The 16,577-nt window shown below is 37.9% G+C and overlaps 1 protein-coding gene across 24 annotated transcripts in view; it reads left to right on the top strand.

The window, feature by feature from the left end:
- TDRD15 (tudor domain containing 15) overlaps positions 1–16,577 on the top strand; it is a 462,408-nt gene that overhangs the window by 165,700 nt on the left and 280,131 nt on the right. For all 24 annotated transcript variants that reach the window (XM_070069375.1, XM_070069382.1, XM_070069381.1 and 21 more), the window contains 2 exons: positions 3,816–3,914; positions 7,203–13,476. In XM_070069375.1, the coding sequence (XP_069925476.1) occupies positions 3,891–3,914; positions 7,203–13,476 (6,298 nt within the window). In that variant the 5' untranslated portion in view covers positions 3,816–3,890. The remainder of the gene's footprint in view (positions 1–3,815; positions 3,915–7,202; positions 13,477–16,577) is intronic.

Genomic DNA, 16,577 nt, shown 5'->3' with positions numbered 1-16,577 from the left:
AGAGCGATTTTAAGAGTGTGGTTCTGAAATCCTGTCACAAAGTTAAAATTTTGTATACCAGATTTTAGTCAAAAATTTTAAAGCAGGTAAAATAATAGCCCTTTGTATTAATAGCTCTGTCATAATTGTAATGCTTTACATTTTTAGAAGATTTTCAGTACATTAGTTTAACTGAACTTTATAATAACTTTATAATTTTTCCAAATCACAAAACTGAAAATCAGAAAGATTCGGCAAGCTGAACTCAGATTTTCTAATTATCAGGTCTTTTTTTTTTTGACAGGCAGAGTGAATAGAGAGAAAAGTCTTCCTTTTGCCGTTGGTTCACCCTCCAATGGCTGCTGCAGCAGGCGCACCATGCTGATCCGATGGCAGGAGCCAGGTGTTTCTCCTGGTCTCCCATGGGGTGCAGGGCCCAGGCACTTGGGCCATCCTCCACTGCACTCCCTGGCCACAGCAGAGAGCTGGCCTGGAAGAGGGGCAATGGGGACAGAATCTGGCGCCCCGACCGGGACTAAATCCTGGTGTGCCGGCGCCGCTAGGTGGAGGATTAGCCTATTGAGCCTTAGCACCAGCCGATTATCAGGTCTTAAAACTATTGCTATTATTTCATAGTGTTCTTTCAGCGAAACTAATCATGGACAGGAACTATGTTAAGAATGAAAGATACAAAACAAAAACCAGCCAAATGGACTGATAATTGGGAAAATCTGAGCTAAGGCTCCCAGGTCTCTTTGATCTTCAGTTTTGTGATCTAGTAAATGAAAATCTTGTGACTTGAAGTTAAACTAACGTACTGAAAATCTAAACGTTTAAGACATAATTATGGAGCTGTTAATACAAGGGACTATTTTACCTGCTTTAAAGTTTTTGTCTAAATCTGCTAATAAAATTATAGTATAGCATGGTTTTAGATTTGTATTCTTCAATACTATAGCTGCCAACCACACATATCTATTGAGAACTTGAAATGTGGCCTTGATCAGTGTATACTTAGGAAATGCAAAAGTAGGAAAGACTTTATTTGATGTCTTAAGAATTGCGATTCAGGAAACATAGATTCAGATAACTCCATCAGTGTTCCAAAGAAGACAAGAAAGCTGGGATCTTGTATAAGGAAACTATGTTCTTTTATTACAAAACAATAAAAATTGCTTTATGGGAAAATTTATATTGGAGTTGAAAATAGTGGCTATGAAATAGTGGCAGTATGATAGAAGATAAAGATAAGAATGCATATAATTTGGAGAATTTTCCCTAATCCATAGTCTAATAATTTCTTGCTATGCATCTTGGGTCACTGAGCACTGTATAATTATCGATTAGAGATGCCTACAGTCTCAGGGAGAAAGTGAACAAAGCTCACCTTCCTCAGGCAGCAGCTTGAATGGCGTCTAAGTCCTGCTTCCTTTAATGGCCTCCTGACTCCATTTTGAAAACCTCTTTGAATGTTGCTTTCATTATGATTTTTCCCTTTATTTTCACAGTGGTTGGTCTGAATTGAGATGACTGAAAGTGTAAAAATGACATAATTTGAGGACTTGATATTAGAATCAAATATATGAACTTATATTGATTACTTGTTGAAAAGATGCATTTTTTTTTGACAGGCAGAGTGGACAGTGAGAGACAGAAAGGTCTTCCTTTAACATTGATTCACTCTACAACAGCTGCTGCGGCCGGCACACTGCACTGATCCGAAGCCAGGAGCCAGGTGCTTCTCCTGGTCTCTGAAAAGATGCATTTTGATATATTGTGTTAAAATAGAATGTCCAAAGTAATTTCATTTTTTTAACTTTTTAATGTTTTTACCAGAGAATTTAAATTTACATATAGACTGCACTAGTCTAGATTTATGAGATACTCATGGAAGACAATAAGCAATGAGTGACATTGTATATACTATATATATTATAAAGAATCAGAGGGCCAGCGCCCTGGCTCACTTGATTAATCCTCCACCTGCGGCACCGGCATCGCATGTAGGCACCGGGTTCTAGTCCCGGTTGCTCCTTTTCCAGTCCAGCTCTCTGCTATGGCCTGGGAAGGTAGTGGAGGATGGCCCAAGTGCTTGGACCCTTGCACCCACGTGGGAGAGGAGGAAGCACTTGGCTCCTGGCTTCGGATCGTGTAGTTCCGGCCATGGCGGCCATTTGGGAGGTGAACCAACCGAAGGAAAACCTTTGTCTCTGTCTCTCTCTCACTATCTAACTCTGCCTGTCAAAAAAAAAAAAAAAAATCAGACTTGGCCAGTGCTGTGGCGTGGAAGGTTAAGCCTCCACTTGTGGTGCTACCATCTCCTGTGGGTGCCGGTTTGTGTCCTGTCTACTCCTCTTCTGATCCAGGTCTCTGCTTACGGTCTGGGAAAGCAGTAGAAGATGGCCCAAGTGCTTGCTTCCCTGCACTCACGTGGGAGACCCTGAAGAACTTCTTGCCTCCTGGCTTCAGATTAGCCCAGATTCAGCTTTTGCAGCCATCTGGGGAGTAAAACACTGAATGGAAGACCTTTCTGTCTTTGTTTCTCTCCCTCTCTGTGTAATTTTGCCTCTCAAATAAATAAATAAAAGTTTTTGCCTAGGCCAGTGTCTTGCACTGTTTTCTGAAGTAGTTTGATGGTTTCTGGATTTAGTTTAGATTCTTGATTTTGAATTTTTTTTCTTCTAAAGGGTCAAAGGTAAGGGTTTTGCTTCAAACTTCTGATGGAGGATCTCTGTTTCTTCCCCCTCTCTCTCCAACTTTGCCTTTAAAATAGATGAATAAATCTTTTTTTAAAAAAGTACTTACAAGGGCCACCACTTCCTATTTGGAAGTGGATAGAAGACTTTTCTCTCTGTCTCCTTCTCTCATGGTAACTCTACCTCTCAAGTAAATAAAATCTTTTTTTTTTTTTTTTTTTTTTTTGACAGGCAGAGTGGATAGTGAGAGAGAGAGATAGAGAGAAAGGTCTTCCTTTGCCATTGGTTCACCCTCCAATGGCCGCCACGGCTGGTGCACTGTGGCCAGCGCACCGCGCTGATCCGAAGGCAGGAGCCAGGTGCTTCTCCTGGTCTCCCATGGGGTGCAGGGCCCAAGCACTTGGGCCATCCTCCACTGCACTCCCTGGCCACAGCAGAGAGCTGGCCTGGAAGAGGGACAACCGGGACAGAATCTGGCGCCCTGACCGGGACTAGAACCCGGTGTGCCGGCGCCGCTAGGTGGAGGATTAGCCTAGTGAGCTGTGGCGCCGGCCTTAAAATCTTTTTTAAAAAAAGAATCGGGGACTTTTAGTACAGGAACCACTTTTTGTATAAATTTTAATACTTTTTGCAGATTTGTGTTTTCCTCAGATCCTTGGAGAATTGTGATAACGTGAAGTTTTTATTTAAATTCAGGAGTTTGTGAACTTTGGATTTAGATTTTTAAAAAATACATGTTTTGGGAAAAATGTTAAATAGTATACTACTTTTAAAGGCTGTGAAGAATGTTAATTAGTGCCTAGTTCATTCACTGATTTTTTTTTAAGTTGTGGCTCTCCCATATTTGAGTTTAAATTTGTGTCGCGTCATATGTAATTGTGGAAGCCAGTGGAATATTCTCTGTGAGCCTAATTTTTTCCAATATTGTGCTACCCATAAATGTAAATTACATAATAAAGTCACTATAGATTTGTATTCATTAGAATGACTATTATTTTACTATGAATCTGTGGAGTTGCTAGAATACCAGTTAATCCCTTTTATATATGTTTTCTGTTTACTTTCTGTATCTTAACAGTAGCTTAAGGAAGATTTCTGTAAAATAAAAATGTTTTGAAAATTTAATTTCTCTTTTTGCAGATTTAAAAATCTAAAGAAAAATCAACATTTTCCCACATTTCACACAGTTGAGTCTCAAGTAAATCTCATTTCCTGATGTCGGAATTCTGCGTCCGTGCAGTAAGTACTTTGTATGATACAATAATATTCCAGGGGATGTGATGCTAGGTGACTGTTGGGTCTATAAAATCTTGATTTAAATTATGTCTTTAAAATTACATAGCTGTTCATTGTATAAAATAGTTTAGATATGGGCATTTATCTCTAATCCTGTGAATTTTCTTCGTGATCTGAGTGAGCAAGCAGGGGAGAGGCAGGTGAAGAGGCTGACTGACATCCACATAATAGGCTATTCTGTCTGCTTGATTAAGAATTTTTCTATAATGGAGCACCTTGGTGAGCATCATCATATGAGGCTTAAACTTTTCCTTTTTATGTGCCATCTCTTATAGGCTCAAGAATATTCCAGTTCTCCATAATTCTTTGTAATAAATGTTATTTCTCCTTCAGGGATTCCTAATAATCTGCAGAAACCATTAGCCATTGCTCATGAGTCTGGACATTTTCTTAATTCCAACAGTGTCATTTTGGGCAAAATGGGTGTCATGGCGGCTCTGTCTACTGGAAGATTTTCTTTTGTTTCTCAGGTGGGATGGGGGGAGGTGCCTCTACTGGGTTAGACTGTAGGCCTCATGTTTCTGGATGTTACTGAAATAAGGTAAGGGCTGTGTGTAAACTAGGCCCAGTTATTTTTCCAGGTGTGGTGTGAAACTCCCCATTAGGGCATTGGTTTTGTTTTAGACAGGATAATGGTGTGGAAGAGTAAGCCTCTGATACTTTGAGGACTTGTTCCTGCAACTTTCTCGTGCCTTTGGGCTTTTCTGGCTTGTACCGTATATTCTTCCTACATTTAATGAAGGACTTTTCCTTTTATTTTCCCTTTATTCATTTAATGAAGGAGTCCTGCTGGCTACATCTTTTTATTCCTGACATAAGATGGCATGGTTCCTGGGAAATTTGTTCACTTTTCCTTTTCAGTTTACCCAGTTGAATGGTCACAGGAGTCTTTAGGAGAAAGCAAGGAAAATGTTTTTGATATCCAGTGGAAGATACTGGTCTGCCCTTTCTATGAGGAATTACAGGTCGATAAACAAACTGGCCTGGGAATTGGGTGAAAGCCTGTGACTTTAAATAAAGAAGACTTAAGAAGGGCCTTCAGCACTGAAGTCTTCGCTGTATTCTAGTGAAAGTATTTAGTATTGTCCATTGATTTTATTCCATGAGGTCAGGTAAGCATACTGAGAATCTGTTGATTCGACCATGCTGATTACCGCACAAGTTAATTACCTAGGAGAAAGTAAAAACCATAGGCGGTACCCAGATGCCCCCAACTCTCATTTCTTCCTACAAGTTTCTAGTATCCTGTTTCAGTTTGTGGACTTGGGTTTTCAGTGCTAGAAAGGGCTTCTTTTCTGATCTTTCATCTCATTTTGAGATAACATTTATACCTTGATCAGATTTATGTTCCTGTTCCACATACTCCTTTAATCTTTCTATTATTTCCTTATGAGTTTTGTGTGTTATGTCAAAAATATCTAATATTTATTTTAGATTCACTTTCCCATTGTAGTGTTGAATTTCTTATGTGTGTGTAGTTCTTCCTAATTTCAGATGTTGTATCGTCATGACTACTTAATCCTGTAAAAGTGCATATTCCTTTTTGGGAACAGGAATCAAATTTTTGAAATATAATTCCTTGCTGTTTTCTTTCTTTTCTTTTTTTTTTTTGACAGGCAGAGTGGACAGTGAGAGAGAGAGACAGAGAGAAAGGTCTTCCTTTGCCGTTGGTTCACCCTCCAATGGCCGCCGGGGCCGGCGTGCTGTGGCCCGCGCACTGCGCTGATCCGATGGCAGGAGCCAGGTACTTCTCCTGGTCTCCCATGGGGTGCAGGGCCCAAGCACTTGGGCCATCCTCCACTGCACTCCCGGGCCACAGCAGAGAGCTGGCCTGGAAGAGGGGCAACCGGGACAGAATCCGGCACCCCGACCTGGACTAGAACCCGGTGTGCTGGCGCCGCAAGGCGGAGGATTAGCCTATTGAGCTGCGGTGCCGGCCCGCTGTTTTCTTTCAATACATTTATTCCTAGAGGGAGCAAGTCCTCAATTTTTTTTTAAAGTGGGTTCTCTTTTTCTTTTCAATGTTCAGTATTTTTCTTTATTATTCTCATAGAAACATGTTGATCAACTGTTAACTTAGAGTCAAGGAAAAGTTTAGCTGTGTTCCGTCACAGTGGACACTGACTGTTGCTGGGACTCTTCGTGAATATTTGCCTTTCCAGTTTTAGAATCCCCCAAGTGTGGAGATTAGCCGTGTAGAGGACTTTGCCCATATGCTGCTTCTTCCTCTTTTCCATTTTTGTTTTATGCTCTCGACAAGTCCTAGATGTATATAACCTACTTTAGCATGCTTTCACTTAGTGGTGTCCAGGATTCAGCCTATTGCCCTCAATGAAGGAGAATCTAGGCAAAATGGATGTGATGGCAGGTCTGTGTACTATCGAAGATTCACTTTTGTTTCTCAGGCAGTGGGCCTCCCCTGGGTTAGCATGCATTGCCTCAGCAATGTATTTTTGGTTGTTACTGGCATTAGGTGAGGCTGTGTGTAAAACAGACTCAGATATTTTCCGCTTTGGTGTGAAACTTCCTGTGAGTTCATTTGTATTGCTTGAAAAAGGGATAAAAGTGTGGAAGAGTGGGCTTCTGATAGTTAAAGTAAATCATTCCTACAACTTCCTTGTGTTTTGGGGATTTCTTGGCTTGTACTGCATATACTACTTGTATTTAATGAAAGAGTAGTGCTGGCTACAATGATGCTGATTCTTTGCAAAGTCAAAGAATATAGGGAATGCAAACATGGTGCTGCCTTGTCTCACCATCTGCCCTTCTAGTATTCATTGCATATCACTTTGAATTATGAATTGTTAGGAGTAATCTGCATGTGAGAAAGTGGTGTTCTCTCGAGAGAGGAGAAGGTGCCCAGTGTGCCTTATTTGCCCCCTTCCATGATGCAACATCTGTCCAGTATCAAATAGAAATTTGTTGAACTTTCTAGAAAAGGTTGTTCTTCTGCACTTTCTAGTAATACTGCATATTCACTCTGCCTTTACAAAATGTTTCCTTATTTCAGTGGGAATTTAAAAAAAATGTAGAGGCAGTGAACAGATTTTACTGATCTCACCAACATCTCCATTATGTATAATTTTTATCAGTGTTTAATTAGATGAAAATACAGGTATAGAACTATTTTAAAAAGGCTTATGTTCACTTATCAAATTCAAATAAAGCTAGTTAAATTTAATTTTGACAGCTGTCTGTCCAGAAGCTAATTAGTACTTATTTTCTTTTTAGAAAATGGAGTCTACATCTCAATTACCAACAGCTTTAGATATGGATCTGACAATATCACATATTGAATGCCTTCCCAAAGATGTTCTCGTGAAATTTCAAGGCAGAAATAATAGTGAATGTGAGTTTGACTACCACATATTGCAGAGGGAGATACAGCATAGTCCAAAAGTAAAAAATAATGTGGCTGTTGATGAACTTTGTCTGGTGGAAGAAAGAGTATCTGGAGAATGGCAGAGGGGAAGAGTTGTGGAAAAGAAAAATGAACTCTACACAGTGCTCCTCATAGATCGTGGAGAAGAACTAAGAGTAGATAGTACACAGATTTCTTCAGCATGTGCCAGTTTATTTGAGTTGCCACCACGAGTGGTATTTGGTATTTTTGCCAACATACTACCAAGTGGGGAAAAATGGTCTCCTAAGGCTTTAAATTATTTCAAGTCATTAGTGGGAATGCAAGTGCAAGGTTACGTTCAAGCTATTTTGCCTCTGCAAATGATTCTTCTTGAAGTGCCAAAAATTATATCCCAGGCTCTTGAATTACAATTTGGAAGATTTATTGATGAAGATTCATTTCATCTTGTTGTGGAAATGTTGAAAGAATTCCCTCAACAAAGGCCAGATTTGATACAACATAAAAGGCCTGAATTGTCCTTAAGTAATAATGATAGTTTACTTGATATTCAGCACGTTCTGGGTAATTTGCAGCCATCTTTGTCAGTAGGAAGTACTGAAAGTGTGAAGGTATCATCTGCGTTAAGTCCGAGTAAATTTTATTGTCAGTTAATTAGATGGATACCAGAGCTGGAAAACTTGACAGTGTGTATGACTTTGCATTATGATATAATCAGTCAAGAAACCAGCCCCACTTGTGATAATTTTGGACTACTTTGTGTTGCCAAAAGGAGAAATGGGCAGTGGCATAGGGGGATTCTCCAGCAGCTCTTGCCCAGGAACCAAGTGAAAATTTGGTTTATGGATTATGGCAGTAGTGAAGCTATACCTTCAATCCATGTAAAGAAACTTAAACAGGATTTTATTTCAGTACCACTATTTTCTTTCCCATGTTCTCTGACATGTTTACACAGTCCAGATAGAGAAGAAAGAAAATTTCAACTGAGTGTATTTAAACAAGCCCTATTAGGACAGGTAGTGTATGCACATATTGATTGGTTCAATAAGGATGAGCATATGTATTATGTGACATTACAAACTCAAGAGTCTACAATTAATTCTCAGTGTCAGCTGAAGACTGGCACACAAGTAATTTGTCCAGTCTCTGATTCAAATTCCTCCAGTATCTTGCATAAGACAAGTGTATCTGATGTGGACAGCTTTGCAGTTGAGAGTCATTTTGGAAATTGTGAACAGTTGATAGACTCTCTAAACAACAAAGACATTTTTAAAGTAGGCTTTTCTATTAAAACTGTAGAAATGGAGATAGAGGCTACTTACATAGCTTTTGTTGCATATGTATTAAACCCATCAAATTTCTGGGTACGTACTAATGACCATCAGACTGAATTTCAAGATATAATGAAAAATATAAACAAATTTTATGATTTATGTGAAAATGATGAACTGATTCTAAGAAATCCTGAGCCTGGCTTATTTTGTTGTGCTAGATACAGTAAGGACAGACATTTTTACAGAGCTGTCATCACTGAAATTAGTGGTTATAAGATTAATGTTTATTTTTTAGATTATGGAAATACTGATTCCATACCATTTTTTGATGTAAAAATTTTGCTTCCAGAATTTTGTGAGTTGCCTGCCTTAGCCATGTGCTGTTCACTTGCACATGTGTTTCCTATTGAGGATTTATGGGTGAAAGCAGCAATAGATTATTTTAAAAAAATTGTTTTGAATAAAGCTATTTTGCTTCAAGTCATAGCCAAAAAAGATGACAAGTACACTGTAAAGATTCAGAGTATCGAAGCCTCAGAAAATATTGATGTTGTTTCTCTTATGCTACAAGCTGGATATGCAGAATATTGGGAAGTAACACCAGAGTGTTTTCCAAAATCTGTAAGTGAATATTCAATGTTAAGTTTAAAATCTAAAAACCAAGTTAATATTAAAAAAGTTGTATCTGCTCTTCTTGAGGTACCTACATCTAAAATATACCCTTCAGATAAGCTAGAAAAAAATAACTTGTCTTTGTCAAAGTACCCAACTGTTCATGACTCAGATTTAAAAAATTCTTTCACCACCTCTCAGGGCCCTGAATCGTCATGGCCTTATAAAGAATATATGTTTAAACCAGGGACAAGCCTTGAAGTTAAATGTTCTTACTACTGTGGCCCAGATGATTTTTCATGCCAGCTCCAGTGTAAATTAGAAGACCTAAAGTTACTAATGGAACAAATTCAGAATTATTATAGCATCCATTCTGATCCTTATCAAATTGGGCAGATTGCTTGTGTTGCTAAGTATTCCAAAGATGGGAAGTGGTATAGAGCTGCTATTTTGACTCAGGTGTCAAAAAATGAAGTTGATATAATATTTGTTGACTATGGTTACCAAGAAAGAGTTTTAATCAAAGACCTTTGTGCTATTAACCCACGCTTTCTTTTATTAGAAGGCCAAGCCATTAGGTGTTGTCTTAACCATTTAGTTGAGCCCGTTAGTTGTAAATTGTTCCTTTGGACAAGAGAAGCATCCAAAGACTTTGAAAATTTTATTTTTTCATCTGGAGGATTATTGACTTGCATTATCTATGCCTTAGTTTTTATACACCCAAACTGTTTGTGTAATTTAGTGGATTTACAATCACAATCCTCCTTCACTAGTGCAAAAGAATTTCTTATTAGTCGTGGCTCTGCACACTATAGCACATCACCAAAGCCTCTTCCACCTTCAGTTAGTCTTTATAGTTACTATTATTCTTCCTTTAATTTAAAAATTGGAAGTGAAGAAGAAGTATATATATCTCATGTATATAGTCCCAAAAAGTTTTATTGTCAACTTAGTAGAAATAATAAAGATCTAGAGATGTTAGAAACAAAAATCTCAGAAATTATTAACCTCAAAAAATGTCCAAAATATGATTCTAGTAAAATGAGATTGTGCATATCTAAGTATGTAGAGGATGGTCTTTCATATAGAGCACTAGCAATGCCAACAGATTCATCATCTGACTTTCTAGTCTATTTTGTGGACTTTGGAAATAAGCAATTAGTAGAAGAAAATATGCTGAGTGCCATTTCAGATCAGTTTCCAGAGCTGCTGTTTACACCTATGCAAGCCATTAAGTGCTTTCTGTCAGATCTTGGAGATGTGGATATTCCATCAGAAATCAGTGGCTGGTTTGAAGATAGTTTCTTGGGAAAACCATTGAAGGCAGTCATCTTGTCTAGGGAGACAGATGGGCAGCTTGGTATAGAATTGTATGATGGGTGTCAACAGATAAATCAGAAAATTAAAATGTGGCTTCATACTTACAGAAAAAAACAATCTGTCCAAGCACATGGTATGGAGAAGGCTCATAAAATGAGTGAGAATAAGGCACTTGCTGCTTCATTGAAAGATAAAATAGAAAGCAACTATCACCATCATATGATAAATAAAACTAGTCTAGTAACATATTCTGATAACAAAATAGATCAGGTAATGCAGCCAAATAGTGTGCATGCTAGGTTTTTGAAACCGCCCGTTTGCTATAAAATTGAAACTATGTCCAGAAACAAAATGAAGAAATCTTTGAATGATGGACTTAAAAATAAAGGTATAAAAATTGTCCCTGGATCTGCACATATTATTGATGAAACTGATGTGGGACAAAAATCGGTAAAGGTTGTGTCATCATCTTTTATCAGAGAGTTGAATCAGGCAGCCTCACAAAACTTATGTAGCCTTGTTAGACCACAGATCAAAGACCTTCCTCAGCCTCACATTTACGTAAATTCCAAAGTTAAGGGATATGTGTCTAATATCAGTAATCCAGCAAGTTTCCATGTTCAGCTTGCTCAAAATGAAAGCTTGATCATCAGACTTGCAGATGCTCTAAATGAAAGAAGAACAAATAGAGGGAAGAAGAGAAAATCGGTCAAACCTTTGGTGGGAGATCTGGTGGTTGCAGAATACTCTGGTGACAATGCTATTTATAGAGCAGTTATTAAAAAAATCTTGCCAGCTAATTCTTTTGAAGTGGAATTTATTGACTATGGTAATACTTCAGTAGTACACATATCTAAAATTTATGAACTTAAGAGAGAATTCTTAGCTATTCCTCCCCTAGGAATCCATTCCTTTCTTAGTGGAGTAAAATGGAATGAGCCTGATGAAATTTGGGACAGCAAAACTGTGGACTATTTCGCCTCAAGAGTGAATAACAGAATCATTTCTTGTGAATTTTTGAAAAAATGTGAGCAGAAATGGGAAGTAAATATAATTTGTGATGAAAAATGCGTCATCAATGAACTACTGAAATGGACAGCGTGTTCAAAACTACAGAAGACAGTTTTGCCTGTGCCTCAGATTGTCTCTCAGAAGGTGAACCCTGGGGATAATAATGAAACGAAGAAAGGAAGATCAAATGAATGTGCAGGTTCTGTGATCCCTCAACCATCCTGCCAACAGCCGGTTCAAATTCCCTTTGAAGAGTTAAAACCTGGGCAACTTGAAAAAGCTGAAATACTTTATGTCTCAAAAAGTGGAAGATTTTATGTGAAGTTATCCAAAAATAAAAAAATATTTTCAGATTTAACTGTGTTAATTACAAAAGAAGAAAATAACCCTTTTTTATCAATACAAAATATTGAAAAAGGCTTGGAATGCTTGGCAAAATCTAAGAAATCCTTGAAGTGGTACCGATCAAAAGTAGAAGAAAAGTATGTTGATGAAAAGGTGCTTGTTTTCTTAGTAGACAGTGGTAGGTATGAAATAGTGCCTTCATACAATACCAAGGCGCTCAGTGATGAAATCAGAAATATTCCAAGACAAGCTGTGCCTTGTAAGTGGATTTGGTTTGAAAATTCTAAGAACATACAGTTTGAGTCCACTATGTTTTTATTTGCTCATTTGGAAATAAAAATTCTTTTTCTGAAATATTCGGACTCTGCTTGGGAAGTAGAAATTTTGATAGATGGCATTTTGCTTTTGGAATATGTAAACCTGAATACTGCTCAGGTTGAAGAAAACAAACATCGCACTTCAGGAATTGTGTTCAACACAGAATCGCAAACTTCTGAGTCATCATGTGCGATAAGATCATTTACCTGGGCACAACTTCAGAATGGTAGACAATATTCTGGTATTGCTACTGCTGTTACTGATCCAACAGACTTCTGTGTTCAGCTAGAAGATTTTTTTGACACAATGAAATGTATCTTTATGTTGCTTTCTGATCTACCAGAAACATTACCAAGCTTGCCTCCAGAGCACATAATTCCTGGTTGTACTTGTTTGTTCAAATATGAATTGGAAGATCAGTGGACTAGAGTCGAAATCTGTGCTGTGTCTGATAGGTCTTTACATCTTATGTTGATTGACTATGGGCTTTCTGTTTATATACCTTATTCAGATACAATACATCTTAAAGTTGTTCCTGAGGAACTTTTGAATTTGCCAAGGCTAAGTTATCCATGTATCTTACATGGCATCTTACCTGCTAAAAGCAGACACTGGGATGATGAAGCCCGAAGGTTTTGTCAAGATTACCTAAGTAAACCAGGCCTAGTTTTTCAGCTAAGAGAATATAGTTTTCAAACAAAACTGAAAGTAGATGTCATTCATGAGGAAAACAGTTTGGCAGATCTATTAGTTGCATCTGGTCTCGCAGTGTATTCTAAAGATTCAGCTAATATTGATGCAGTTACTGCTACTGAATCTACTGAAATCCAATATAAATTCCAGACTGATGTTATTTGCCCATCGTTAGATAAAAATCATTTTGAAGGAGAAAATATAAATTGTATATGCACTGAGAAACAAAAACTGAGAAAACAGAAACTGACAAAGAGGAAAGACACGTATAATAGCCTTTTAAGGAAAAGTCATGTTAGTAAAAGATTACATTTTCGGAATTTTACCGTGAGAAAAGAAGGTGGTTGTGAGAACTATAATCCCCAAAGTGCCATCCCGTTTGATGCATGTGCAGCTGCTGCATTTTGGATGCTGCCGGATAGCTCGAAGCCTAACACCAGTTGCTTTGAAAACACCTTTGCAAAACTACCAAGTGAAGGAATGCAGGAAGATAGTAGCGCAGTGGACTTGAGGACAACAGTAGAAGTGTTGCATGTTAAAGAAAAAATTACGTCAGAAGAACATTTAAAAGGTAAGTGGCTGTTTTTTTAAAGTTGATTTTTTTTCCTGTTGATTCTTTAAAGTTTTTCATGTAGTGAACTTCTCCAAACTGAAAATATACTAAAGCTTACTATAAAATCTGAACAAATTAATAAACTGGGAAAGATCACTTGGATCATAAAATGTTTATCATTACCCTTTCAGAATATAGCAAAATAGAGAGATTTAACCACACATGCATAGGAACATTTTAAAAATAACTTCCAAGGTTTCACCAGACTGTTGAGGTTTATAGATTTCAGATTAATAAATCTTATTAGTGAGCTTCCTGGGCTCATTTGAAGGATCCATTTTCTGTTATATCAATTTCATAATTCATGTTGCAGATGAAATATATCTTAATTCATTTTGTTTGTATTTCTAGCTAAATTTATAAAATACGATGTATTTTCTCCTAAACTTGTTACATGTCAAGGTTATCTTAAATATTGTTAAATTTTAATATTTTATGCACTGTAGGATTGTCTGATTTTGCTTTGTACATTATATTCATTTTGTGTGGCTTAGTTGAGGATTTTGTAGGCTACAAATTATGACTAAAATATGTTCTGACTTTATAAATATAACTAGTATTCCATATTATCACAAGCATCATAGCTAATTACAGTCCTTTTAGTAAATGAATGTCTTTTCTTTAGTACTTGTTCAAAAGTATTTCATATGTATTCATATTTAGATGTTTTATAGTAAACTGATAAATGCTTTAAATTTGGCCTCTTTTTTTCCCTAACTTTTGCATCTTTCATTATTTTAACAGCAGTTCTGGTAGTAATGGAAGCAGCTATTAAGTTTTGAGTGCTTACTGTTTTTCAGGAACTGTGCTAAGAGTTTTATATTTATTACATAGTGCTTACCAAACTCTATGATGTGGGTTGATATTGAAGTTTAAATGGAGCTCAATAACTAGTACCCTACTTTGCCTGAGTTCTAAGTCACGTTAGAGGGAGCAAGTATAAAGAAAGTTGTTGAGCAAAGTGTCACATTTCTAAAATAGAGCAAAAATAATAAGAATGTGGCTTATGTTCATGGGCAAATGGGCTTACCAGTACTGAATTAGGAATTATTTAGACTTACATAAATGCAGGTGTGTATTCATATTGGGGCTTACCCATGTAAAACTTATAGCTTGAGTTCTACTATCCAAAAAAGAAATAGATGAGAATGAGGCTAATCTAACATACTTTTCTCCTTCCAAATGGTCCTATTAGATTGCAGCTATTCCTGGAAGCACGAGTAAGGGAGAAAAGAGACCAAATGTGTTATGCTAGGAGAGGAATGTGCTAGCCACGAGGAATGGGGAAGAAGCATCTCCCTGACAGTTGCTATCATGTTAGGGATGAAGCTCAGGGACATATCTTACTCATGGATATAAATCTCGTAATGGGGCTAAGGTTTTAAAAACCAGTTGTCTCTTTCTTATTATGTAAACTGCCTTTTGAAAAGTACTTGGAATGCTAGAGGAAGAGTTTTCCATAAACTTTTGACCACCAAACCATACATTGTGCACCTCGTATAATTTCTTTATTGTTCCTCTATTTGTGTGTATTTCTACTTTCTTTGTCTTTAAAGAGAAAATTTATGAATTTTATGAAATTGTGAAATTTTATGACATGTCTAAGAACTCACTTTTGGTCCCAATCTCCATATTCTAGCGCTCCTAGCACCAAATAAATCATAAATGAATTAAAGTGAAAGTAGCTATTAGAAAAGCAGTTAGAGGGGATGGCGCTGTGGCATAGCACGTAAAGCCGCCTCCTGCAGTGCTGACATCCCATATAGGTGCCAGTGTGAGTCCCAGCTGCTCTACTTCTGATCCAGCTCTCTGCTATGGCCTGGGAAAGCAGTAGAAGATGGCCCAAGTCCTTGGGCCCCTGCACCTGCGTGGGAGACCCGGCGGAATCTCCTGGCTTCGGATCAGCACAGCTCTGGCCATTGTGGCCAATTGGGTAGTGAAACAGCAGATGGAAGACCTCTCTCTCTCTTTGTGCCTCTCTTTCTTTCTCTGTGTAACTGACTTTCAAATAAAATAAATCTTAAAAGCAGTTAGAGAATCAAACATTAAATTTGCTTCCAAAAATACTGAATTTCCCATTTACAGAAAAATCTGATTGATATATTTTTTAAATTTTTATTTATTTTTTTGACAGAGTGGATAGTGAGAGAGAGAGACAGAGAGAAAGGTCTTCCTTTTGCCGTTGGTTCACCCTCCAATGGCCACTGTGGCCAGCGCGCTGCGGCTGGCGTACTGCGCTGATCCGATGGCAGGAGCCAGGTACTTATCCTGGTCTCCCATGGGGTGCAGGGCCCAAGCACTTGGGCCATCCTCCACTGCACTCCCGGACCACAGCAGAGAGCTGGACTGGAAGAGGGGCAACCGGGACAGAATCCGGCGCCCCAACCGGGACTAGAACCCAGTGTGCCGGCGCCGCTAGGCGGAGGATTAGCCTAGTGAGCTGCAGTGCCGGCTGATTTTGATATATTTTAAGAACATGATTTCATAGATTGTTTATATACTTGCTGTAACAATAATTTTAAAACAAAATAAGAAAACACAAAAGTTATATAGCTCCTACCATCTTTATTGTTCCTTCAAGGACTGTAGTGGTTCTTGCTGTTGCTACTATTACTCTATGCAGGTTTTCAGAGTCTAGTGAAATTTACTGTAGCCATTTCTTTAGATTGAAGACCTCAGTATTTGAAGCTCTCCTGCTTAGTTAAAAATATAGAAAAGAGTCTTTAATATAGTGCTTTCCAACCTGAGTTTTGCATTGGAATTAACAAAGGAAGCTTTATATAATTTGGGGCAGACATTATATTTTGTGGTTAAGATGCTCATGTTCCATATCAGAGTACTTTTGGTACCATACCGAACTCTGGTTCCTGACTCCAGCTTCCTGCTAATGCAGACCCGAGGTTATAGCTCAAGTAACTGGATTCCTGCCACCCTGTGAGAAAGACTTGAGTTCCCAGCTTTGGCATCTGGGACGTGAATTAGCCAGTGGGGGAGCATGGTTGATGTCTGTCTTCCTCTCTTTCTTTGACAAATAATTTAAAATATTCTGATTATTGGAT

This window comes from Oryctolagus cuniculus, chromosome 2 (assembly GCF_964237555.1).
Source record: "Oryctolagus cuniculus chromosome 2, mOryCun1.1, whole genome shotgun sequence".
NCBI classification, from domain to species: domain Eukaryota; kingdom Metazoa; phylum Chordata; class Mammalia; order Lagomorpha; family Leporidae; genus Oryctolagus; species Oryctolagus cuniculus.
Note: the sequence above shows the minus strand (reverse complement) of the source record. Positions and strands in the feature narration are given on the sequence as shown.